The sequence below is a fragment of the Spea bombifrons genome, chromosome 4 (assembly GCF_027358695.1).
Source record: "Spea bombifrons isolate aSpeBom1 chromosome 4, aSpeBom1.2.pri, whole genome shotgun sequence".
NCBI classification, from domain to species: Eukaryota; Metazoa; Chordata; class Amphibia; order Anura; family Pelobatidae; genus Spea; species Spea bombifrons.
This window is the reverse complement of record NC_071090.1, coordinates 10787083-10815037: the sequence shown is the minus strand read 5'-3', so window position 1 is coordinate 10815037 and position 27955 is coordinate 10787083. Positions and strand designations below refer to the sequence as shown.

The 27955-nt window shown below is 40.9% G+C and overlaps 2 protein-coding genes across 2 annotated transcripts in view; one reads left to right on the top strand and one right to left on the bottom strand.

Moving 5' to 3' along the window:
* Nucleotides 1-69: 69 nt before the first annotated feature.
* Nucleotides 70-23210, bottom strand: LOC128491825 (histidine--tRNA ligase, cytoplasmic-like). Its single transcript, XM_053464164.1, has 14 exons — nucleotides 23124-23210; nucleotides 22104-22387; nucleotides 21255-21338; nucleotides 19300-19419; nucleotides 15627-15722; nucleotides 14546-14665; nucleotides 13518-13625; nucleotides 12208-12306; nucleotides 7892-7985; nucleotides 4228-4355; nucleotides 3791-4054; nucleotides 2085-2201; nucleotides 712-858; nucleotides 70-374 (listed from the first exon to the last, which is right to left on the bottom strand). The coding sequence occupies exons 2-14, from the start codon at nucleotides 22212-22214 to the stop codon at nucleotides 321-323; spliced, it is 1542 nt and encodes a 513-aa protein (XP_053320139.1). The 5' UTR covers nucleotides 22215-22387; nucleotides 23124-23210; the 3' UTR covers nucleotides 70-320.
* A 94-nt stretch (nucleotides 23211-23304) lies between these two features.
* Nucleotides 23305-27955, top strand: part of ZMAT2 (zinc finger matrin-type 2) — a 20270-nt gene continuing 15619 nt past the window's right edge. The window contains exon 1 of the mRNA XM_053464163.1: nucleotides 23305-23413. Coding sequence (XP_053320138.1) covers nucleotides 23396-23413 — 18 coding nt within the window. The 5' untranslated portion in view covers nucleotides 23305-23395. The remainder of the gene's footprint in view (nucleotides 23414-27955) is intronic.

The window sequence follows — 27955 nt, the reverse complement described above, 5'->3', positions numbered from 1 at the left end:
CTTGTGAAACACAGTGAAGAATGGAAACACATCTCTTTGTATAACGCTCAAAAGCCTGTTCACATCTTGTATTTATTCTGCATTTACATGTAGAAGAGCAACAACAAAAATTCACACTTATTCTTTTATTGACTGTCTCTAATAAGAATTTCAACAAAAAAAGGTGCCATATAAATGCCATATTTAAACAGTTTACTTTTCTGAATAAATAAAATATTTCCATAAAAATACAGTTCTTATGCGCAGTTGGATCTAAGACGTAGAGACTGTGCCACGATGTGATATTTTCACAGATGGAAGTTTGACCAGACAGACCATGGTTAACTTGTTCGCCTTTTTATTTCTTCTATTAGATTTTCACTTGAGACATCCACCTTTAATAAATAAAAAAAGATATTTTGATAACATCTGTTTACAATGCAAGTTTAAATTCCGTATTAAATAACCGTATTTATTGGCGTATAACACGCAGGTAGGGTTTCAGCTTCGTATTTTAGTTATAAAAGTGCGTGTTATAAATACGGCAGTTAGTTGAAATGTTTTCCTCTCGGCACATATCAAAACCAAAAAGCAATTATACTGTTATACTGTTCCCGCTCCCAGGGGCAGAACAACCCTCTGCAGAAGCAACATCTAAGGTGCATGAATGTGTTACAAAATCAGGAAGCCAAACGAATGCAATCTTTAAGTTTCTTAATAGTCTTTTCTCACCTCTTCTCGAGTAGCAACAACTCTTAGTTTAACGTTGCCATCTTTCAGTTCCTGCTCTCCAATAATTATCACCAGCGGGATTCCCGTATCTTCGCAATACTGCAGCTGGCTCAAAAATTTTGGATTTTCCTTGTAAAGCATTTCCGCCTGCAAGAAAGGATGCAGATTATATTAGCAGGTGTAGGACAGCTAATGCTTATTAAGACAGGTTTCTGTTATTACACAGAATGGTTCATGCAACATACAGGAAGTGGGACGTGTCGCTCGACCCGTCTCCACAATCCTGACTTCCCCCCAGGGCAAAATAACGGAGACTTTCTCGGCACCTCTACAGATGCCCTCTTTACGCTTAACAACTTGGCAACAGGAACGATACTCAACTCATTAGATAACATCATGATTGACACTCGCCCCACACCTTCCAATACCACCAACTCACTATTTTTTGGGGAAACTCTCACAAAAACATAATTTCAAAAGACAATTAACTCCATTTGAAGATCTTTGTGCAGGAGAAGACACCCCATGGGATCTCGTGGCTCTATAGTCTCCTTAATAACAAAACTAATGCGTCACTACCCCCTTTATGGAGAAGTGGGGAACATATAGATTATGAAAAGATCTGGAAAGGCTCCAGACCTGGATCAGAGGCTCCATTTTATTTTAACGCCAGAGGTAAAGTATCAGGAACAAAATGAGGGCAGTATTCAGCACTCAACTTGTGTTGTAGGATAAGAGCCGCTATGGACTTCCCCACTCATTTCCAGTCACAAGGACATTGACTTTGGCTACCCTCACTAGAGGTGCTCAAGGTATTAAAATCATTCCACCCTTTCCTGGCCAGGAGTTGAGCTAGAGGTTATTATCTTCTGTGGGTGTAGCAGTAGAGATTTATCAGCCTTCCTATGAGGAGGGAAAACCAGAACAGATCCACTGTGGCATATTCAGTGAGAAAGCAAGCCAAGAAAAAAACAAATGTGGCAAGGCAAACAAACACAAATGTACAGGCGAATGAATGAATGGATAAACAACTGACAGTGAGTTAAGCAGTGAGACTGGTATTTTAAAAAAATCTGTGCACACATGCTCCTTAGAGGGGATGCAGAGTGTTAATGGCGTGTGTGTATGTAGATGTATGCTTTTACTGTGAGTTGTATATAGGGAGCATGTGCGTGGTTCCATTTATCTTAAGGATTAGATGCCGAATGAACCTCTGACACATACACCCGGATTAAAGTTTGATCATCCTGACATTATATGGAGTGGACAAAAAATGTCTATATAAACACTGTCGCATGCAAGTTTAGTGATATATTTGGTATATTAATAATATTTCTTTATTATTGACATATCTATGATGTAAATGCACTCACTTTAATTCCTGAATCCCAGAGTTTGGAAATTAGTTTCAGCCTCTCTTCTAAGAACATTTTCTGGGGTGATGCTACAAGGACCTGCGTTTCAGTGGTTCTGACTTTTTCTTTTGAGTCCTAAATCAAAATAAGAAAACAATGCAAAATGATTAAAAGAAACCCTTTTATTTTGTTTGTTACACAGGATCCACAAAAAAACATAACAGAAAACGTATCAGAGTGCAGTCAAACAAGACCAGGTAATTTCCAAAAGCTTGATGATCTATTACATTTAAAGTATTAGAATATTCAATTATATTTACAATTCTCTCCACAAGGCCATACATACATAAAAGATACACTATCAAGATTACAAAAACACTAATATAAAATAACTATACTATTTTATGCTAGTCTCAGATATTTGTAACATGCCCGGAACACTGCCGCAACCCCTTCTTACTGTCTCCTCGTACCGGTTCAACATTTTTCGGAAGGGGCCTTTCTGAACTATTATGAACCGGCATGGGGAGACAGGAGCGTATCGGCAGTCACCGACGCAGCCAAATAACAAGCTGCAGGAGCGGTGAGAGGTAAGTGGGAGTCGGAAAGGTGGTAGGACGATGTATATGTGTTTGTGTATATATATATATATATATATATATATATATATATATATATATATATATATATATATATATATATATATATATATGTATGTATGTAAGCATGGATGTGTACTTGTGCATGAGCACGGATTGTGTACTTGTGCATGAGCACGGATTGTGTACTTGTGCATGAGCACGGATTGTGTACTTGTGCATGAGCACGGATTGTGTACTTGTGCGTAAGCACGGATTGTGTACTTGTGCATGTGTGAGCATGGATGTGTACTTTTGTGTGTGTGAGCATGGATGTGTACTTTTGTATGTGTGAGCATGGATGTGTAAGTGGGGAGAGATGGAAATGTGTGAGATTTCAGGGTTTACATATGTTTTATGTTGGGGGGCAAGGGGCAATGATGGCACAGACTAGCTGTTGAAGCTGGGGGGCCCAGGGGGGGGGGAATTGGCCCTGTGGTTTCTAGTTACGTCCCTGGCCCTGAATGATGCAAACCATTAACTAGATGCTATTCTAAAGTCAATTCTAAAACAGCAGGCATGTGGATATGAGGAAGCCAAGTAACCATGGGCAAGGAATCAAAAAAATGACATGCCTTGTGTCCATGTCTTAGAGTGCTATAATAATATTTTACCTGCTGAACCATGGTTCAGACCATTAAAGTGCAGAAGCAGCACATTAACTTTACCTCCCATATTTTTCTCTCTTTTTGCAGTGTAGAAATGTCCCATGAATACAGTTATATTCTTGTGGATAGGACCAACCAATTAAACAAGGTAAAGTTCAGAAAAACAAAGCGAGGGGAACAAGACAAATTCAAAGGATGAACAGGCTGGGTAATGGAGAAGAGGTTGTAGAAAGCAGAAGGGATGAAAGTGGGCAAGATATTACATACCCCAGATGATTTATTAAAATAAAGAGACAGGATGGACATGTGTATTAGCCACGTGGAAAAACCAAACAATGAAGAAGAAGTTAACTTAGGAGAGCAATGCAGGCTTTGAAGAAACAAAATGTCATCAATCTAAATGTCAATTGTTAATTTAGTGTACCTGTATCTAAATATATATTTGGACAACAATGTGGCATAAAGCAATGTTTCTTACCATGGCCTTTTTCTCCACAATAGAAAATATCCTCTCTATCCCAATACTGATACCCACACACGGAACATTCTTGCCTTTGGCATCAAACATCCCAACTAGGTCATCATAACGTCCTCCAGCAGCTACGCTACCAATGCTGGCCACATCTTCCAGATTACTGCCCTGCTGTGGTTGAAGTCCTTCTCGACCAGGGAGCAGCACTGCTTCATAAATGACCCCAGTGTAATAGTCTAAACCACGAGCGAGACCCAAGTCAAAAGAAACCTAATGGGAAACAACATAAAAAATATTAAAAAGACCCAATAATATTTTATATTCAAGAAAACGCATGATGCTTTGGCTACACCCATTTTGCAACAATAAAGTGGGCAAATTGGAACATGCAACATATAGACAGCCAATACGCTTTGAACTAGAGAGAAGTACAATCTAGATACCTTATCTGTTATACCGAAGATTTTCAAGTATTTGCACAGCAGTTTCAGGTCAATCAATCCTTCCATAGCCACATTGTTCTGCAAAAGTTTCGGGTCCTTACAAAGTTGTTCTATCAGTTCCACTCCACCTGCAGGTCAAAAGCATAATATACAACACATCAAAAGTATTTGCATATGACTCTCAGACAGCCATTGTTCTAAGTTAAGCATTAATTAACTAATTTAAACATCTTGAATAACAAACACAGTAATCCAGAAATGTTATTCCTTTCATATTTTTTTTTGCTTGTTTCACAGTTCAGAATAACTAAGATCCATGTAACCATGATAGCAGAACGCTGCTCCTGTGACCCAGAGTTTTCTGGTTGTGCCCTCAAGACCAGAACGTCTCCGAGCAAAACCAGGAGAGTTTCCATGTATGATTCTGTTATCCTAACCCAGTCTTTTAGGGAAACGTTCCAATATATATATATATTTGTGTCATATATGCGATATGCTGGATTGAAGCTAGTTATCCTGAATACTATTTATCAAGGCTTAGGACCTCTCTTAAAATAACCATGGGAAAAACGGACATAGTTGCCAACTTATTATTTTTTGGTAATGTCTCACATAAGAAAAGAAAGAAAAACTTAATCTTTCTCATAAAGAAAGACCCAGGAATTCATAAAGATAGCAATCAGCAGATATAATAGAAGCCTCTTGGCTGTAAGTCACAATTCATTGTGTAAGTCACAATTTTATCGGTGTGCTGTTTTTTTTAAAAGTTGTATTAAAAAACATATCAAAGGGATAAAGATGACTAGACCTAAGTACGTTATTAAAGTCGATCAGTCAGTTATTTATGAAAACAGACTATTAAATGTAAAATCATTGTACTAACATATAAAGCCATCCATACACTTCTGCCCTCTTAACAAAACACTCATCCACTCGATCCTTACGCTCTTCCCATAGGCCATGGCTTTCTTCTTCACTTATCCCTTTTTTCTTTTCCCGCTTACAAGATTTCACTTGGGCTGCCCAATACCTCTGAAGAGCTCTATCTTTGCAACTAGAACTTATCTGTCTCTAATACAACCCCCTCATTCTATCTAGGACATCTCTAAATGCCGTATGATTTTAAGCTAATGTATCGGTTCATCTTAGTCTGTCATTTCTAGCTGTCATGCCCCTAGAATATCTATTGTAAAAAGCACTGCCTAAATTGCTGGCGCTATATAAATGAAACATAATACTCATAAGACCAAAGGTACGTGGGCACCTGACCATCCAACCCATTTGCTTGTTGGATATTCCATCCAAAATCATGGGCATTAATCGGGGATCAGAAAGTGACGTCGGGTGAGAAGGCCTTGCTCGCAATCCAATTCATCCCAAAGGTGTTTAATGAGGTTAAGGTGCAGGCCACTCCAGGTTCCTCCACACAAAACTTGTCCAAACCATGTCTTTATGCTTTATCCACAGGCCACAGCCATTAACTGTGACCTTCACTGGAACTAAGAGACTTAGCCTGATACCTGGACTGCAAATCAGCTCTGGATGTTGCCTTCTGAGCTGCTTTGATCCTAAGGCTACAGAGTACTTCCTTATGTCCTAAACGTGCATCACAAAAAGTGCATAGAAGTTCGCACAGGGTGCCAATTAGGGCATTCAAATTTGGGGAAGATCAATGGCAGGAAGACGATGGTGAGTCTACAGATGGTATTAATGTTCATGCTAGGTAGAAAGTGAATCAAACCGGGTCAGACACAGGTGCGGCCATTTATAATGTGTGGGCCTGGGAAGAAGATGACGTTGGCGGTTAATGTGGCAGACACTAAGATTTCAACTGCACAAAACATCAATACCTGTTGATTGTTTCCTCTAGACTGGGTTTTCTAAGAATATGGAGGGAACCCTGCAGATTTAACATAATGTGCTGCCACCGGGTGGAGACCTCATCCCTAAATTGATACTGGGCCTGAAACGTTCTTTTGGCAGCCCAGCTCTAAATTTTAGAGACATGCTTATATTTGAACTAACAGCAAAGCAGTATTATGTTTCTTACAAAATAAGTAAAATTAAAAAAGAATCTTGTTTGAATAATGTTTTGACTTTTTGGTTTAAGAAACGTTGTAAAGTTATTGTAGTTACCGTATTTATCGGCGTATAACACGCACTGGTGTATAACACGCACCCCCATTTTAACAAGGAAATTTGAGTAAGAAAAAATAATTTTAACTTGGAAGCTATGAACTTAATGTTGGAATAATATTTATTACATTATAACATTTATTATAACATTTATACCACTTATAAGGCAAATATGAAAGAAAAAGCACCTCTTTGAACAAAAAAACTGAACAAAAAAAACTTTATCAGAATCACTGCTATCTGGGAAACCACACACACACACACACACACACACACACACACACACACACACACACACAGTAAGACACACACACACTCAGACACACACACACTCAGACACACACGCTAAGACACACACAGTAAGACACACACTCAGACACACTCACACACACAGAGTAAGACACACACAAACTCAGACACACACACAGTAAGACACACTCACTCAGACACACACAGTAAGACACACACACAGTAAGACACACACACACTCAGACACTAAGACACACACACACACTAAGACATACACACACACTAAGACACACACTTAGACACAGACACAAACAGACTCAGAGACAAACACAAACACACTCAGACACACACAAACACACTCAGACACACACACTCAGACACACACTCCCTAACCCCCCTTCTCAGGATCTCCCCTCTCCCTCCCTAACCTCCCTTCTCAGGATCTCCTCTCATTCCCTAACCCCCCTTCTCAGGATCTCCCCCCCCCCCGGTCACTTACCTTCAACTCCTGTGTTGGAAGCGTGAGGCGTTTGTCTCGGGTGCCGGCGCTTCACTGCTGAGCGCCGGCGTCTGACGTCATATGCCGGCGCCCAGCGTGAAGCGCTGGCACCCGAGACAAACGCCTCACGCTTCCAACACAGGAGTTGAAGCGCTGAGGCAGGCAGGCAGGCGGCGCTGAGGCAGGCAGGCAGGCAGGCGGCGGCGGCCACCAGCAGAGGAGTCCTGGATTTCTGTCAGGGGGGCCCGAGAGTTGCCGAGCGGTCGTCTTCAGCAACCGCTCGGCACCCCTTGGGCCCCCCTGACTGGCAGAACTCCAGAGCCCGGTCGCAGTTGCGACCCCTGCGACCCCGGTAGTTCCGCCACTGGCTCTAGGATTTATCGGCGTATAACACGCAGGTAGGGTTTCAGCTTCAAATTTTAGTTAAAAAAGTGCGTGTTATACGCCGATAAATACGGTATATTGGCCTCAACACTTTCTATTTGGTACGCAATCTAATATGTTTCGCTATCCTGATATACACTTACCAGGCTGGATCAGGAGGATCTGCATCTATAATTTATGTTTCAGCTTCAGTGGGCTCAGATTCTGTTTTTTTCTGATGTATGTCCATAGGCATTACAACATTTTAATTAACTTTCAAGTGATACAATCTTTTTGCCAGATTAAAAACCAATTAGTTTGTGTTGCAACGTATGCAAAAAAAAAAAAAGAGCACTGAAATCACAAACAGCCTTTAGTCTCATCAGCACCATTAAGGATATTTTCCATGTTTCATACCGTTAAGTCTGATATATTCACCAATTTGGTCCACAATTTCAGGGCTGAGTTTCTTGTCTTCAATCAGTTCACTCCTGATGTTTTCCCAAGGAACCTGAAACACACAAGTTGCCCAGATTTCTAAAGGTCTTACCGATTCTGAATGCACTATTAAAGTAGAGATCAGCCCCTTAGGGTTTCCCCACTAAACTAAAAGTTGGGCTGTGTTTGGTCAGTGACGTGTTTAGAGTGGACACTGCCCTAAGCCAGACCTTAGGAAGCTCTACAGCCACCATTCAGAACCTAGTTCCGTGGCTGCCGTCCTCTCGTTGTGTGTTGGGATATGACATCATATCATGGTGCTCTGTCTTAGAAGGAGGTGAGGGCTTAGACTATGGACTGGGCATCAGGCACTCTGGTGAAATGCCTGGTGGGCTGATGTCTGATGGTGCCTACCATGTATGTTTATTGCTGCTTGTATGATGGATCCAGAGAAGCAGGAATTGTCAAACTATGAACGAGGAGGACAGCTGCAGGGCTGCAGCTACTATCTTAGGTAAGTAGTTGTTTGTTTTTTTGATGAATAAGTTCTCTCATTGTCTCTTCACTGGCAACCTCTACTGAGACCAGGAAGCATTAGACTGTAGACTCCTTGGACAGTCTCAGTACTGTTCCCATTGTAATCAGTATGAGTTGCAGCATTTAATCATATGTATGCCACATAGCATACATCTCATTGCTGCTTCCATTCATATCCACAGAGGCGCTTCTGACCATGTGCGAGAAATGTATTGATGGATGCTGTCACATGAGCATCTGTGACAAGGTTGTAGGGGTCTGCTAGGTAGGTACCTTCCCTATTGGTTGCTACAGCCACACCCCTGATATCCATATTTGGCAGGGAGGGTAACTCCCCTTTTGATGGGTCCCTAAGTTAATGGGACGTGGGCCGCCCCTGACCACACCCCCTGCACTGTGATTGGTAGCTCCCTGTTCTAGCCCTCTCCTGATTAGTGCTAAAGTGTTTAAGCTCATGTATTTATGTATTGTTCAATATGGTCTCATGTATAAAGTTGGTGTTTGGTGTACAATAAAATAGAGTCTTACTTGTTCAAGCCTAATACTGTGTCTGTGATTTCGGGACAAGGGACACTTCACCGTGGAGTGTAACTACTTAGTTACTGGAAGTCTGGAGCATACCGAGGGGACCATAGGAAATCGCTGGAACTATTGACGGCAGAGACCATCCGTCTCTACAGGGTCTGTCACGGATGCTATATGCTTCCAGTAGAGGCAGCAGGGGGCATTAACAGAACAGAAGAGAAGACTCATTTTCTAACTGCACTAACTAAAGAATAAATACACTGACTTACATGCTAGTCCTGGGTAAATGGACTTCCATATGTTTCATATGGAAAAAGGACTGGCATGCGCCTTTAAAGACTGTTGCTGAGAATGACTTTTGTAGGCTGCTGTACACTTTCATTGCTAACAATTAAACGCCTAGTCAATTGTTTCTCATTTAACAATGAAAAATGCTTTGTTCCTCGGAACAAACCATCTTTTAAAATCAATAAAATACACAAAGAAATATACTTTATATATTGCAACAGCAGCAATTCACAAAAGTCATTTACAGCCATTTTCCATTATGTGCGGCTAATACATTACCTTAGGAGCGAGCATTAATCAATTCAGTCCAACAAAACTACTATTAATGGGGGGAAATGAGTAAAACGATGCTTTGTGTTTAATACGGTTAGATTTTTCACATTCAACTCCTAAATTAACTGTTTGTTTGTATAAAGGAGGAGAAATAAGTTTCCAGCAGACCATTTGTTATTGTGCAATTTCATAAGACCCAGGGGTATATTCATCAAGCAGGCGATAATATCTCGTTCGAGACAATATCAGCTTGCGCCGTGTTATTCCATGGGCCCGCTTCGCAAGAACGTAGGGTTATACTAGACACTGATGAATCAGCTCTGCGGAAGAACTCAACGTGAAGCAATATCTCAAAAGAGATGGTATCACAGGCTTGATGAATCCACCGGTTGGAATTAAAAGATGAAGGCGATTTTTACGCTGAAAATCAATGCGTGCTTCATCACAATGCCGCCCCTATAATATTATGCATCTTATGCATCATTACGGGGCAGCTGAACCATTTTCCAATCTAGGTGATCAATCATTCCATACTTCAAGCCAGGATGGGGTGAAGATTAATAACCCCTCAGCAAAAGTCAATCTATACTTGGCAGCCCTGACAAAAATCGGTGGCGTGCCCACTTTGTACTGAGTAATAGTTATGCCATTTTATGATGAATCTTCGATCACAGTCCACTAACCAATAAGGCCTGCGCTATCACTTATATTAATAAATCACTTTCTGTTGGCAAACCATTTTCATATTTTGCCTTTTTATAGATGCATTTTTTTTCTGCTTTCAAATTTTATATCGGTAACAAAAGCCCAATCATTTTCCTCCATGCGGTGTCCTCTGTTCTTATCTGTATGTCAGGAAGACAAACACTCCGTAATTTAAAGGCGCCGTCCCACCCACTCCTCGGAATTTAACACTTTTGTAATAAAACGCAGCATTATACACATCATTTCTAGTACGGCTGGAAGCCCAAACCCGTTCCAACATAAGTCACGTGAAATTTCTTCTTATTCATAACCTAATGGGGGAACTCTTAATTGTCATCTGACACAAAAGCAGACACTGATTGGTTGTTGAACTGAAAATTATTCTTAGGTGTGTCTGTGTTGTATATAAACTTATTTATACAGTAATATTGTTTGGAACTGAACAATGTGGCTTTTGTATCATTCTGTTCCAATAAACTGTTCCAGTTATCTGCAGGTTGTCCTTCTAGGCAGCCATTTTTCTATTAGTTTTCCAGCTCAAACACCACTTCAGGCTGATTGTTTACGACAGTGCCGATAAAGTTCTGTTTAACTAATGAAGGTCTTTTCTCCAGAGAATGTTGTAAGTCAGTGGTTAAGACTGAGTCATTCTATTGTTTAGCAGAAGGTGGTATGATACAAAATTAGGGTGTTTGTCCAAGAGATTGGGCTAAGACAACAGAGCCAGGAAAACACAAGACAGAAACGCATTATATTGGGTGAAACAAATTCAGAGTGGGGAAAATGTACCTGACATTAGAACTGCCGACATAGGTGAATTAGGGGTAGTAATATATGGCAGCAGTAGTGTATTCTTACACTGCCAGGATATGACGTGGGCACCCTCAGCTACAAAGAGGGCAGTGCTGAGGGGGCGACTGGTGGTGACTGGGGATGACTAAGTGGCTACTAAATTACTTATATGTGGTCGCTGGTTGGATAAGTGCAGTCCCATGTTGCACATACTCTTGCAGTGTGTCTGTGTCCAGTTGGCAGCAATTTACTGCGGGATCCAATTTGTTGCTGGAGCAGCAGTATGCAGGCAGTGGTTTAGGCCACTAGCCCAGCCCAACCGGCATTTTCTCTGTGTGCCAGATGGCAAGTCTAGGCCTGATGAGAGGGAAGATGTAATAGGATGGAGAAGTAATGTGAAAATGGAAATGTAACCTGACAGAAGGCATTGTAGGGATCATAATGAGACATAGAGGGCAAGAGACTGGCAGTTTCACAAACCGAGCCTTCTAATGGCCTGGGAATGAGTGCCGCATTAGGATGGGTGAAAATGAGAGCCCTAATAGAGGGGCAAGGGAGATATTTCAGATGTTATAGGAAGGAGAAAAAAAACTATAATGTGATGTCATGGTATGTTTGTTGTGTAGAAAATAACTTCAGTAAGATGGAGTTTAAGGAGAACTGTGATGAAACGGAAACCAAACAGCATGAAAAGAAAAAAAAAAGGTATGCAAAAAAGGCAGAGGGGAAAAAGCTAATATGGAAAAGAAGGAAAAGATGTGAGGAAGTATAGAGAGAAAAGAGGAAGTAGAGGAGGAATAAGAAGAAATGTGAAAAGCAGGAGAAAAGCATAAGAAATAGGCGAGAGGGAGAAAACGCATACAAAAAGAGGAAATAGGAGAATAGGAAAAGGTATATAGAGATAAAATGCACAGGTGGGAGAAATGAAGAAAGAAAGTAGGAAAAGGAAAGAGCAATTGGAAAAAAATGGAGATGGCAACAGCCTGTAGATCCTACAAGTATCCATGCTTTTTATATTTCCTGCCTTCTGCTTATAGCATGATTTGTATAAAGGCCTTAAAAGTAGGAGCTTTTAAAGGATTTACTGACATTTGTTTCTTTATGTAAAGTTGTAACCCACTGAATTTAGCTGGCCAAAAACTGAATGCCCCAATGTCACCTTACCGTTCATTTACCTTGTCTAGCTTGTCAATGGATGTACAAACTGTTCTGAATCTGGACTCCGGCACACCGCACAATGCAAGAATGCCAGTCAGAAGCCTTCGGTCATTCACCTGATGGGGAGATATTCAGAGAACATTAGCATGTCGTAAGAGTCGTATTATGATTTAATATGGCTCAAGTACAAAAGGGTACAATAGTCACAGCGGAATCTTATGTTACTTAAGGTCTAAAGCCTATAGGTAAGCAATGCTAAAACTTTCCTTTTAAAGCAAAACTGTAACGAACCTAAAGGTATTTGTATTAATTAAAGCTAGTGATCAATTTGAATCCAGTATAATAAAATGTACTCATACATGCAATGGTACGGTGCTGGTTTAATCCCCACCATGCTATAAATTTGTACAGAACATTGGTTGCCAACATGTCAATATGAAATATTTCCATATTTCATCTGTTGAGGACAAATCGTCCTCAATTAAAAGTGATCATAAGCCCATGGTGATTAAACAGCATTGCATCGGTCATAGCAGATAGTACTCAGATAGTCATAGCAAGGATAAATCACCACGTACACATAGTTTTCCTAAAGCTGTGCACTCCATTAGGGGGTTGCACCAAAAACCTGTACTAAAGGAAAGCAATTCACTTATTTAGAAACTGGGGGACATGTCTCAGGCATCACAGGTGGCGTTCTTCCACTCATGCCCTGCATTACACATCCTAAATCCAGTACATGATACTATCTCCCAATACAGAGTACCTTCACAAATGAAGCTAAGCTCAAAGTGCTGTTGGAGACGATGCAAGCGATCGCTTGTATGCTAGTAAAAGACCAGTGTTCAGATAACATACGCAAACAAGCAAATGCTCCTTGGTTTCGGTAGGAGCAGCTGGGGGAGGCGTTAAAAGAGACAGAAGTCTTATTTTAACAAATATAAAAAAATAATTTATCTTCTGATTTGCATAAAGTAAAATGCACTGGATTCCAAACAAAATAGAGTCCAATAGGCATTTAACTTAAAAAAGAAATAATGAAACAGTAATCCGCATGACAATATGATGTTAAGATTGCCACATTAATTCATATTGGGGTAAAGTATTTATTTTCTTCAATCAGGTTTTTAAACCCATTGTGAACGTACAGATGCAAAATATTCCTAATGGCATCAGCTGCTGTAATGGAAAAGTCCACAGAAAATAAATTACGTAATTGTCAGAAGTAGCCAGAAAGCAAATGGGAAACAAATAAGGCACAAAAACCAGAAGAGGATATTTAATTATCTTAAAAGTTGATTGCTGTTTGTTTCCGTACAACATTTACCTTAATGAGAAAATCTCCCAGCTCAAGCTCTCCGAGTATCTCATGCATAATCTTCAGACACTCGGCGTCTGGGATCATAGGGTCATAACGCCCGGCAATGTCAAAATCCTGCCATAAATATGCAGAAATATAAAAAAGCAAAATAGTCTAGTGATAAAAATAAATAAATTAATAAGTATATCAAAATAGGACATTGGGGGGCTGGCATCTTCTGACCAAGGGGGCAAGTACAGCCAAGTGGTCCCCCAGCACCCCAACTATATATCAACCCCCTGTCTAATCTTTTATCTTACACTCACGCTCACACACCGACTGGCACCTGAATTCGCTTCTGGACACATGTGCTGCCAGTCACTGCAGGGTAAAGTAATGTCCTGTTACCCTGATACCCCGTGGAAGGGCAAACCCTGCTGCAAGACAGGCTGAGCTGGCCCTGTAGAATACATATTTCAAATGTATGGATGACTTAAGAAACCTCACTGACCATGTATACGTTATACAGGGCTATTCGAGATATTCTTTCAAGAGAAGATCCATAATGCAGAATGAGACTGTTGGGGGAATAAGGCTCTCTGATTTCATAACGGAGAGTTTCGATTGTATGCATTATGGTTGGCCAATGCCGGAGAGTTTCTTCTGCAAAACAAGCCCTGCACTGTGCATAGTTAAATCTGAGACATGCCATTCAATACGTTCAACTGTTGCTCTGCCTATCCTTGGTCTAAATGGAATATGTACACAAATACCCTTCCTTATCTCTGACAGAAGATACACCTCGGTAAAGACGGTAATAAATTAAATGTCCTGGAACATCACCTGACATCTTCCTGATTTATTAGCGTCTGTGCCGACCATGTCAATAACATAATGAATTCCAAGGCTGGAGGATGGCATGAGAATGTAAGACTGAAAGGATTCATTCAAACTGTTCATTGTATGGACTGTTTCATTCTCCAAAATCAGGGTCTTCTCTCTTGTGGGTTTATTGTTGCATGTGGTCTCATATCAGGTACAATGTCTGTACTCACACACTGATAGAACTCCCGGTAGCGTCCTCGGGCTGGATTGTCTCGTCTGTACACCTTTGATATCTGATATCGCTTCATGGTACTGATTTTATTCGCGGCCAGATACCGTGCAAAGGGAACCTTTATCGACAGGGTTAAGGATATAAAAAAAAAGAAAAACACACGCGTGCAAAGACGATTTGCATATAAGTGAGCCAACGCAGTATATGCTTACGTTTTTTTTTCTCCTTAAATTGTGGACCTAAGAAGCCTAGCAGAATAAATGATACCAAAATGAACATGCTTTCAGACTAACGTACATTAAAGACAGCTGCATCGCATAAAACTTATACACACACATTAAATATTTACGCGGTAACAAGTATCAAACTTAAAAAGTGGTATCTGAGATAAGAAATATGCATAAAAAAACTGCCTCACCAACAGAAAATGTTGAGAATATATATATATATATATATTTAAGAGTATATATATATATATATATATATATATATATATATATATATATATATATATATATATATATATATATATATAGTGAACTCAGCTATTATATGCATCGAAGTGCATATGACGGCTGAAATGACGCTTTAAAAGTTGACCATGAAAAATATCAATGTAATGCATATTTAACAACAGATCTATGGGCTCACATTAACTGTACAAAACATAACTATGGAAAAATACACACAGGAGCCAAAGAAACGGTTGGAAAATTCTGTCCAAAACCCTAAAATAATAAATATAAATATATATTTTGCCCCGCAATGGTGCTGTACATGCTGTCCGACACATATTTTTAGAAGTAAAAATAAACTCCTTTCTTTAATACGTGAAATACGCTGTTATTTGTCAGGGTAAATGTTTTAAATTCTTTCCTGTGCCCGTTCTCTGTACAGCAGTCGGTCGGAGGCTTCTAACTACAATCTTTTGCTCTGGCAAAGTCTCGATGCTTTGTATTTCTCTTTAGCCTACAAACATCAAACTGAAAAGTATCACTTAGCAGAGCAGTTATGAAGATGATGTCATAACGGCATGTACACAAAAAAAAGCATATACAAGGACACGCATAAAAGGATACCGTTAGGTCATAACGCAACGACAGCTGCTCGCCACCCTGGTCCTCTAGATCATAAATTAGTTTAGAGTCTTCTCCATATTTGCCGGTTAGTAATTCCTATAGCAATATATACAAAATAAATCATTTTAATGTAAAGTATTAGCTGTAACAATTACTTAATTTCTATGTAACAACACGATCTATAATAAAACAACGAATTCTAGTACAGATTAAATTGTGGCAAAGACTGCACAATATCTGATTAAAATGTTAGTTCATATTAAGTGATTAATTAGATACAGCAGGAGAATGGGGATACTATGGCATAACACAGGATGGATCTAAGGATTGAGTGTCAAACCCTAGTAATAATGTTATTTTCATTATATATATATATATATATATATATATATATATATATATATATATATATATATATATATATAACAGCTGTACTTAGGATATGCCATATAAACTAAGCTAATCGGACAGTTTACAGGGCATTACTGTAAATAAAACCGTGTTTAGTAATTAAAATGAGCAATATACTTGTATTAGAAAACCAGCCAACGTTGGATCAGTCACCTTAACTTTCTGTTCTCAGAATTAGCATGATTATTTATCTCTCATTGAAGATGCTTAATCTATTACATGATACAGAACAGGTTAACAAAGCATCTTGCTTGCCCACCTATCTTGCAAATGGCAGATCCTAACCTAAAGTTCTCTGAAAGCCAGAGTAGACCTCATTGAAGAACCAGTTGCCCAAGAAGAGCATCCAACCAGAATAGCCTTTAAGGGAACCAGAGATCCTGTCTTGGGTGGCATGTAATGCAAAACCGCTGGGGGTCTCACATGGGACATGGCATGTTCATATGTGGAAAAGTACGCTTAGGGCATCATGTGTACAGGCATTCCGTGAATAGAGTGCCTGAGAAATGGGAATGTATTATTTACCAGGTTTAGTTAGACAAGGAATGCTTGGTAGGTATGCGTTGGATCGGATGAACCATAACAATGCTATAACATATATAATGTGTGCAACCTCACCAACAAAGAATGAACCATTAAAAACACATCTCCTGCTAGCCTAGAGGCGAATCCCCCCATGGATTTGCCAGTGGGACCACTCAGCTATAAGATGGATTAAAATGTTGTAAACTGCCTAGGCTCCTGTACTGGGTGACAAACAGACGTTTCCTGGAGATAAAGAGAGACTTTTTTCTTCATAAGTTATGAATCTGAGACTTTCCTGTTTGATGGGTTTATACACTAAAATAGAAAAAAGCCAGAAAGTTGTGGTTCACCAACTTCATTTTACTTTATGAAGACCAAACCCTATTGGGCTCCTGCTGCAAGAACTTGGCTCACCCTGTATATTGGATAGTTAAATCTGTATGATGTACCGTATTTCCCTATGTATAAGATGCACCTTTTTTAGAAAAATTTGGGGTCTAAAAATGGGTGCGTCTTATACAGTGGTAGTAGATTTTTTTTTTTTACCGCAAAGGGGACCTGCTGCTTACCTCTGTGTTGTTCAGCAGCGTCTCTTGATCTGTCGCGCGACACAGAAACCCAGTGGAGTCATGTGAATGCACATCACATAACTCCGCTATGTTCCTGTTCGAGCAACGTAGAGGGAAACAGCGGCCCCCACGGAAGTCTGCGAGCCGCACCAGAAGATCTGCAGTTCAGGTAAGGTGGGGGAGTAAATGAATGAATATAAGTGTGTGTGTGATAGCATGGATCCGTGTGTAGGGGGCACAGGGAAGCTGAAATTGATTTGCATGTACTGGCTGCCTGAGCATGATAGGAGTGCGATTGCTAACAATTGCTAGCAGCTAACATCAGTCACACTCCTATCATGCCCAGGCAGCCAGTACAATAACTTTATGTAATATCTATTTTTTTTTAATTTTGGCCCCCACAATTAAGGTGCGTCTTATACATGGGAGCGCCTTATACTTGGGGAAATATGGTTTTATATGTCACTTTACTGATTATGCCGGGCCAACAGCCTCTTTAGTGAATAAACCTTTAATATCGGAGAATTCCATCTCTGTACTGATCTTGTACATTTTTCTGTATGCCTTTGTTGTTTGCCTTCTTTTTGTACAAGCTCTGTGACCATTTTTACTCCGATTCAACAAAAAAATCTAATCAGTGCGGTCTTTATGCTCTGATTTGAACAGACAGCTTTTTGAGGACAGCGTGTTACCATTTTTCAGTTGGAACAGCCATTGTATTTTCGTTTTTTCCCAATTAGTTATTGAATTATTAAATGGAGGTTACTGAAGCCTCTCTAGATACATCAATGTAAGAATGTTTTTGAGGTTGCGTGTGGCTGCTCTGTGCCTTCCAGGAGGGTGACTGGGGCACCTATGGGCCATTAGACATTTCAGGGCCACCCACCATCATCTCAGGCTAGCCTTTCAGTGGTAATGAGGATTTCGGAGGAGGAACTCAACGGATACACTTTTTCCGTCAGGAAACCTTCCGTATTTTACGGCAAGAGTGTCTTACGAACAGTCAAAAGTTTACATTTTAAATAATAATTTCTTGCAGAAAAGTTAATAATGCTGCATTTATTCTGAAACATGTTACAAACAAGGGCTTTCTTCCAAAGCTTTCTACGACTTGAAACTCTCAAACTATACATGAAACTTTAAAATGTACATTATTTTAGGGTTTCATTTCCATTTAAAAGGAAGAGGCAGCATATAGGATTTTAGCAAATATCTGGCATGTGACAACATGCCAGCGAGGAATAAACATAAATCAATGAATAATTCATTACAAATGAGAGTTCCAGGCTGATCCTCAAGAGACGTGGTACAGTAAATTACAGACATAATTATCCATAAAGCAGTCCCAAGACACTCCGCCAAGACAAAAAATCTTAATGTGATATGCTGTTAAATAATAAATCATGCTGGAATACTATATGAGAAGCCCCTGGCAAGAAAACTCATCTTCTTTTTTGTAAACAGAGGTGTTGATGACCAAAAGTACAGAAATGTGGCTAAATTATGAGTGTAAAATAATAAGGTTAAAAGGTTACTAAAGCCAGACCCTTAAATTAGATCATGTAGGTAGAAAGAAATTGCCAACAAGCTGATACTGAACTGAAGTTTTCCAAGAAGCCCTGTGAGGTCAACAACCGTTTAGATTTCTTAACAAAATCTTTACGTTGAACCTAACTAAACAATTCCAGCTTACGCTTCATGTTTTCCAAGGGAATGAGAAATTGAGGTCAGTAGTCATGTGGCGCAAAAACCTGGCGCTGATAAGTTCAAGTTACTGTAAGGTGACTACAAGCTGAACTGTGGCTGGGCTTATGGCCAACAATGGAAGGTTGGCATAACAGTAGTATGCTGGTGGTAGGTCAACTGATTACTATAGGTGTGTGGTAAGAGGGGTGTTATGAGATGATTTGGGAATTGAGGTGGGCTATCACACATTTTGTCAGGGGTAAGTGCACAAGATCACAAAAGTTATATTAAGGAAAGCTATGAAGAAGTGGAAGGGGAAGAGAGAAAGATGGAAGTGGAGGGAGAAGGAGAGAGATCGCCAGAAGGAAGACTCTCCATTAGCACAGGAGTTTAATGACAGTCCTATACGTAAGTAAACTATAAACATCATCACATATTTGTTACACACATAGTATCATGACGGCTGTGTTACACACACTAACCTTGAGCTCAAACACGGGGGTGTCAATGCTCTCAGCACCATGACGTTTGAAGCAGTTCACCACGGTGTTAAAGATTCTCTCACGTATTGCCACTTGCTTGGGGTGAACATCGCGTGTACCCTGCGGATGCAGTACAAAATATAAGCAATACTACACTATTTTCGATTAGTTGGCCGAATGTAAAATAATTTTATAAACAGGATGTTTAAAAACAAACAGCAGAATAAAAAGAACCTCTGATATGCCTTATACCCCAGATATGCCACTCTGCCCCTGAATATGCCTTATACCCCTTATATGCCACTGTGCCTCCAGATATGCCTTATAACCCCCAATATGCCACTCTACCCCCCAGATATCCCCTCTGCCCCCCTGATATGCCTTATAACCCCCTATATGCCACTCTGCCCCCCCGATATGCCTTATACCCCCAAAAAAGTTCCCCCAGACTTACCTCCCATACTCCAGACTCCTTGGAGTAGGGGCAGCTGATGAACGTCTGCGCAAAGTGCGCTGACAACCTCTGCTGGTGGCCGGCACTTTCGCTGGAGCTTTTATGACTGAGCACTGGAAGGTCATGTGACGCCTGTGCTCCATCATAGAAGCCCCAGCAGAACTACCAGTAGTAGCAGAGGATGTCTGCACGCATCGCACAGACGCCCACCGGCTGCCAGAGAGGAAGAACCAGGTCCCCTGCAGTGCTGCGGCGGATCCTCCTCTCTGGCAGCCGGCGAACGTTGCACAATGCGCGCAGACAACCTCCGCTGTGCTAGCTGATACTTCCGCCGGGGCTTCTACGGTGGAGCACCGGAAGGTCACGCTGGTGCTCCATCATAGATGCTCCGGGCGGAAGTGGAGGACAGTACCGGAGGATGTCTGCGCGCATCGCACAGACGCCCGCCGGCTGTCAGAGAGGAGGATTCTGAGTCCCCTGCAGCGCTTCGGGGGATCTGGATCTTAGTCTTATTGTTACATATATCTTATAATGTTGTTATATTCTTCAGAGCATTTGCTCTGGAAAAAACTAGGGATGCACCGAAATGAAAATTCTGGACCGAAACCGAAAATTCTGGACCGAAACCGAAAATTCTGGACTGAAACCGAAAATTCAGGATTCACTTGGCGGAAAGTGAACCGAAAATGACCCCCTCCTTAAAAAAACAAACAAAAAAAAAATAACCACACTTTTATTAAAAGTAACACACCAAAATGAGACAAAAAATGCAATTAACAATATTAATATATATATATATATATATATGATGTCTAACAGCAATCACACTCCTATCATGCCCAGGCAGCCAGTACATGCTTGAACCTGGCGTGCGATTACAAACTCCCTATGCCATGCCAGCCACCCCCCCCACACACACTCATATACTCATTCATTTACAGATACTCATTCAATCCCTTAATCACACATACTTGCTCATACAGCCTCCCCCAACACCTCACCTGAACTGCAGATCTCTCGCTTGCAGACTACTGCAGGGGCCCTGCTGCTTCCCTTTCGAACAACTTCTCTGGCCCAGCCTCAGAGGAAGAAGGAACGGAGCAGAGTCACGTGATGTGCATTCACGCGAATCCGCTGGGTTCCTGCTTTTCCTGGGAACACTGTGTAACCAAAGCGCAGGTAAGCAGCCCAGCCCCTGCGGACGATTATTTTCGGCAGTTTTTTTTTTTTTATTTCGGCATTTTGCCGATAATGCCCTTCTCGGCCGATATATTTCGGCCATCAATATATCGGTGCATCCCTGGAAAAAAAACCCTCATCTTATAATCGATAAAATCGATTCAACTAAACGATAATGAAATTCGTTGGCAACCATTTTCATTATCGTTTATTATTGATTTTATAGATTAGTTGTTGCAGCCCTACTACACTGCCTTATTCAGTCCTCAAAGTTGCCAGGTAATAGTGTTTGTTAGTTAAAAAAAAAAATGAAAAAAGTTACCTTTGGAGTTTTAAGCACAAAACGTGGCTTTTGCTCTTTTGCTTCTTGCTGGGACACACTGTCTTGGTATGAAAAATTTCCGTTCTTAAAAACATAATAGTGATTGTTATATGGTTGTATATATACACAATAGAACATCACATGCATTTTCTAAAGAGTAATCATTTTTTCAATTCTGTACAAAACGTTTGTAGGTCATTTAGAATTTTGTTATATTGGCTATAAAACGACCTTAAAAATTTCCTGGAAAATACACATGCTTCGATCTACAGAAAACAGAAATACGGCTGTATTGTGGGACCAATGTCTCATGGCTTTTACGTTGAGTCAAATTGCGGTTTGGCTAAATAAACATTATACTGAAAAATTAACGCAATAAAGCACAGAAGTAGTGAGGTCATCAAAATGTACAAATCATAGATGTTTTAATAATTTGGGGAGTAGCAGGGGTCTCATATTTTGACTGTTCCAATAAAGAATGCTCAGCGGGAGACATACTACCCTTCAAAGGTTTGGGGTCACTTAGAAATGTTCTTGTTTTTGAAAGAAAAATCACATTTTGTCCATTAAAATAACATCAAACTGATCAATATCCAGCTCCAGATTTATAACGGAATATCTTTATAGACGTACAGAAGGGCCTTTATCGCTCCCATCACTCCTGTGTTCCAATGGCACGTTGTGTTCGCTAATCCAAGTTTAAATTTAAAAAGCTACCATTTTGCATTTGGAAAACAGCAAAGTGACCCCAAACTTTTGAACTGTGTATGTTCTGAAATAATTTTGTATTGCTGTTTTAACAGGAAAAATTCATGTGCGCTTACACTTAACATAAATACATAAATATACCTGATTATTTTGGTAACAGGACATGGGGCGGACTCCAGTGCCAAATAATGTCATTCTTTGGCCAACTAATAGCGTCCAACACGACGATGAAAGACATCTTAGCTTCCTCATGGCGTTCTGTGGTGATCCACGTGGCCATCCACGTTTTCAGGAAGATGCTCACTTTTTACTTCATATCATGATGTCATATCGTCACATTAGGTATCGTAGGGAATCGCCGTTCATCTAGTTCATGGCTTGCAACAAAGATCAATACCAGCAGAGAAGTTCCACCAGACTGAATGCTACAAAGATGTACAGAGATGATATATAACAATTACATTTTTTCTTAAATAGTGGTTAACATGGTATTAGCAGACAAATATTCCTAAAACAACAACAGTGTATTTAGATGCAAAAGATCAGCTCAATCTGATGTCCACACTACACGATATATTTAATATATATAAATGAAAATACGAAGATATACATAAAGGAAATATGTTGAAGTGTATATAACACACGTACGTTATTATTTGCCAATATTTCAATTCCTGACATCAGTTCTCCTGCCGTGGTGTCCACATGCACTAATAATTAGATTTAAATGGTCTGTCTGTCCCTCTATATGTTTGCCTAATACTAAGATTTAAATGATATATCTATATTTATGTAGCTATACAAATGCGTGTGTGTGTGTGTGTGTGTGTGTGTGTGTGTGTGTGTGTGTGTGTGTGTGTGTGTGTATTTAGATAGGTAGATGGATGAATGATGCTGGGTACACTTTGCCTTAATCAAAGACCCTGTGTACTGGGCATTGGTGTTAAACACATTTAAGAAACACACATAACTCACCATACCCCATGCAGCACTACTGTCACCTCTAAGCTCCACTAGGGCATGTCTGGTACCCTCATGACACTCTATGGTAACTGTCTGTCGCGCACTCGTTTTCACTCCGCCTACACTTGCCCTCATCGTTCTAAGACAGTTTGATACAATAAGTCAAATCTAGAACGTGGCAGCACACTACACATTTACCAGCCATGTTAGCAAAAGCGATAGTTTAATATGAGGCGACGCCTATCACAACTGCTGTTAATACCTGCCGCAGCACAAAGCATGCCCAAATAAAAAATGGCCGCCCCGTGTCTGTGACAGACGAGACTTTTGATTCTGGGTTCGCTGTGTGTATGGGCGGAAGCGGTGAGGCTACGGTGGGAGGAGCGAGAAAGGGGTATCTATGGATACACAGGAGCGTAGTGTCTTCCGCATTACGTTATTTAGCGCGACGGGCAATTTTAACCAGCAAAATGGCGTCTGGGAGCGGGGTAAGTCTTTGTAATGTGGCTTAATGGAACTTGTAACTCTGCAGTTATTTAGAGGCTGAATAATTTTACATTTTGAGATTTAAGTTTTTTTCGATGCAGAAATCGATATATATATATATATATATATATATATATATATATATATACACATACATACATACATATTTGGTGCAGTGTTAAGGTGGTTGCTTTGTAAACAACGTCAGTAAGGCCCAGCATCGGTTGTCAATTAATATTATTATTTTTCATTAAGGGCTAACGTTCTGCAGTGCTGTACAATTTCTATATGGGATGGTTGGCTATTACATAATGCATAGACAGATACAACAGGGGTTGAGGACTCTAGCCATATGGCCCTTTCATTCAAGGTTTCTGGCGTGAACGGTGGGCTTCTGAGGGCTGTGAGCTTACAATCTAAAAATAATCAATGTTACAACACCCCCCCCACACACAAGGCTGCGCAATGACTATTGTTTATTGTTTTATATAGCGCTGTCATATTCCATAGTGCTGTACTTTAAAACTTAGAGCTGTTCATACATACATACATACTTTAGTTCCGTACACTAAAGAAACCCATGCAATGGCATTTATAGATTGCAATGAAATATATATATATATGTAATATTTATTGGCGACTCGCCTTACGTGGCTACCGTTTGCCCGGCTGACTTTTTTCTTTTTGCGGAGTTGTTGGTTTAGACGGCCGCTGTAAGGGTAGAGGGAACAGAAGAAAGGCCGGGATAAATTGATAAGATTTTGCTTCTCCTTTGGCCACCGTTCTTAGCTTATTAAATTATTTATTGTTTTATATAGCGCCATCATATTCCGCAGGGATGTTCAATATCGCAACAATTCTACCTGCAGACTAGGGCTGCAACTAACGATTATTTTAATAATCGATTAGTTGGCCGATTATTTTTTCGATTAATCGATTAATCGGATAAAAAAAAACAATATGCAAATTTTTCGTTTATTTAAAAGAATTTAATGAACTGGATGTTAAAAAACAACTTAAAATTTACATTAACATTCTTATTTTGTTATGATGTAATAAAAAACAATATTTTCAAAGTACAAGAACCCAAACACAATATTTATGAAACAAAATAACCCCAAACATTCTGAAAAGAGGTGGACTATTACTGTTCAAGAAACTTTGCCCCAGCACTTTGCACTTTGCACCCAGCACTTTGCACCCAGCACTTTGCACCCAGCACTTTGCACCCAGCACTTTGCACCCAGCACTTTGCACCCAGCCCTGGCACTTTGCACCCAGCACTTTGCACCCAGCACTTTGCACCCAGCACTTTGCCCCAGCCCTGGCACTTTGCATCCAGCACTTTGCACCCAGCATTCAGCACTTTGCACCAGCACTTTGCACTTTGCACCCAGCCCTGGCACTTTGCACCCAGCACTTTGTACCCAGCACTCAGCACCCAGCACTTTGCCCCAGCCCTGGCACTTTGCACCCAGCACTTTGCACCCAGCACTTTGCACCCAGCACTTTGTACCCAGCACTCAGCACTTTGCGCCCAGCACTTTGCCCCAGCCCTGGCACTTTGCACCCAGCACTTTGCACCCAGCCCTGGCACTTTACACCCAGCACTTTGCACCCAGCCCTGGCACTTTGCACCCAGCACTGGCACTTTGCACCCAGCACTTTGCACTGTGCCCCTGCACCCAGTCTCCAACTCTGCCCTGCACCCAGCCCTGCCCCCACATTCTGCCCTGCCCCCACACTCACACTCTGCCCTGCACCCACTCTGCCCTGCACCCACTCTGCCCTGCACCCACTCTGCCCTGCACCCACACTCACACCCTGCCCTGCATCCCCACCCCCACTCTGCCCTGCACCCAGTCTCCCACTCTGCTCTGCACCCACACTCACACCCTGCATCCCCACCCCCACTCTGCCCTGCACCCAGTCTCCTGCCCTGCACCCCCCACCCCCACTCTGCCCTGCACCCACACTCACGAACCGCTCTGTGCGAATGGAGCCACTCGCACAGAGCGAACCGCTCTGTGCGAATGGAGCCACTCGCACAGAGCGAACCGCTCTGTGCGAGTGGAGCCACTCGCACAGAGCGAACCGCTCTGTGCGAGTGGAGCCACTCGCACAGAGCGAACCGCTCTGTGCGAGTGGAGCCACTCGCACAGAGCGAACCGCTCTGTGCGAGTGGAGCCACTCGCACAGAGCGAACCGCTCTGTGCGAGTGGAGCCACTCGCACAGAGCGAACCGCTCTGTGCGAGTGGAGCCACTCGCACAGAGCGAACCGCTCTGTGCGAGTGGCTCCATTCGCACAGAGCGATTCGCTCTGTGCGAGTGGCTCTGTGCGATCCGTGCACATAGACATGAAGAATACTTACCTCCGGAACGCGTCACATCCGTCACGTAGCTAAAAGAAGGCGGAGACTGCAGAGCGTGTAGCAGAAGCGGGGAACGCTCGCGGAGGTAAGTAAAAGGAGCCGAGTGCTCCAACAACGAATTGATCACTCGATTAATCGATAACGGAAATCGTCGACAACGATTTCCGTTATCGATTATCGATTTTATCGATTCGTTGTTTCAGCTCTACTGCAGACCAATAAATCCGTTACAGGTAGTTTTACAAAATTAGTTATGTCAAAGCTGTCAAGCAGATGGTTTAGAATATACCGTATTGGCCCGATTACACTTTTCCCCCATAAATTAAATCTTTAAGGTGGGGGTGCTGCCTATATTCGGGGTTTAGCATTTTTATCTTCTCCAGGGTGTCTGGAAGACCGGATCGGAACACTGCAGAGAGTTTTCGGTAGTGCGGTCCGACGAAAATGCGGTCCCCCGGCAACGCGAGCAGAAACTTTACTTCTGGCCTGATTCTCAATGTTGATGTAGATGAGGCAGACTGGTGCAGGAAGTGGAGGTCACGTCTGCCACATCTACATCAACATGCAGAAATAACGTTTAGGTAAGGAGGATGGGAGCCTCCTACATACATTAAATGTAAAAAAAATGTTTTTCTTTAAAATAGCACCAAATTATAAGGGTGTGGCCTATAATCGAGCCAATACGGTAATTTCTACTTTTATTAAGCAAACATGATTCCATATGGAAACTGTTTCGCTATATAAGAGCAAAAAAAAAAAAACACTTGATGGGCCAGTGCCTTTGCTTTCTCCTACAATGCCATCTGAGGAAAGGGACCTTGATAGTCTCGGTTTATTTTGTTGACTCTACATCAGTGCATCAGCTCTTGGCACCATTGGCATGAAATCTAAGTGATCCTATCTTAGATGTAATACAGCTGAGATACTCCCTGGATAACTGTTGCCTCTATAGTTTCGAAATGTTATAAAGTCTATTACAGGTATATTTGACAGACATAAGCTGTCTTTTGTCTGTGTTTTCAATGAATGGATCAACACAGTAGGGACACAATATGTATATAGGTTCAACTTGATGGACTTTGGTCTTTTTTCAACCTTACGAACTATGTAATGCTTACATTGTATAGAAAATATAGGGAGAGTGAAACAGAAAATAAGGAGTTACGGGTTGGGTACCAGTTCTTTAGGGGGACAGTTAGGTCTGCTATATATTTGGGCTCCTGTAGCCAAGCCCCCTTTTAGTTACTCGCAATTCTGAAGGCCATTATATGTACTCTAGTTTACTGTATTTATATGAAAGTCAGAAAAATGTCAATATAAAGTAAAACCATCCTGATTTGAGGTCACCCATATCTTAACATTTTAGATTTAGTTGGTGAGAGTGTGTATGTGAGTGTGTGTGTGTGTATATATATGTGTGTATATATATATATAATGATGTCAAGCCCGCAAAATGCACTATACATTATGAAGATCCAAATCTCTGTAAACTTCTGCTGTAGGAGAAGTTTGACTTGCATAATCCATAGTGTAATTAGTGAGATTTTGTTGCCCTTTGATTCATGCATTATACAGAGCCAGCTCAGCCTTTTGCTGGAGAAACTTGTCAGTGTTCTTTATAATGGTAAAAAAAGCAAGTTAAAAAAAATCTCACTTTAGTGAATAAACCCCTTTTATACTTTGGCAAAATTGTATCCATTTTGCAGGGATTTATCATAGTTACGTTAATCAATGAATTACATAGTTACATAGTTATATAGGCCGAAAAAAGACATGCGTCCATCAAGTTCAGCCTTTCCTATATCTGTTAATTTGTTTGTTGATCCAAAATTAATGTTCATTCCGTTGGTAGATTGGGAGGTTGTAAATTACTGCCATTTTCTGTAGTGTCTTTTTCCCACCATATCATTTGGGAGATTGAAATCCAAATTTTTCCATCTGAGAGTTTGGTGCTTTGTAGGAAAGTTTTTTTTGTATGATGTGATGCGTCTGCTCAGGGCTTAAGAGATGAAAGGGTTTATGGGCGAGCACACAAAAACAAAATATTTTGAGTTCTTAAAAATGAAGGAGCTACAGACCAACTGCATTTTATTTCTTGGAGGTTTGCCACCACCATTCTTTTAAGAGTTTTAATAACTTACATTTTGCCTAGGTACTTTAAAACGGGTTTT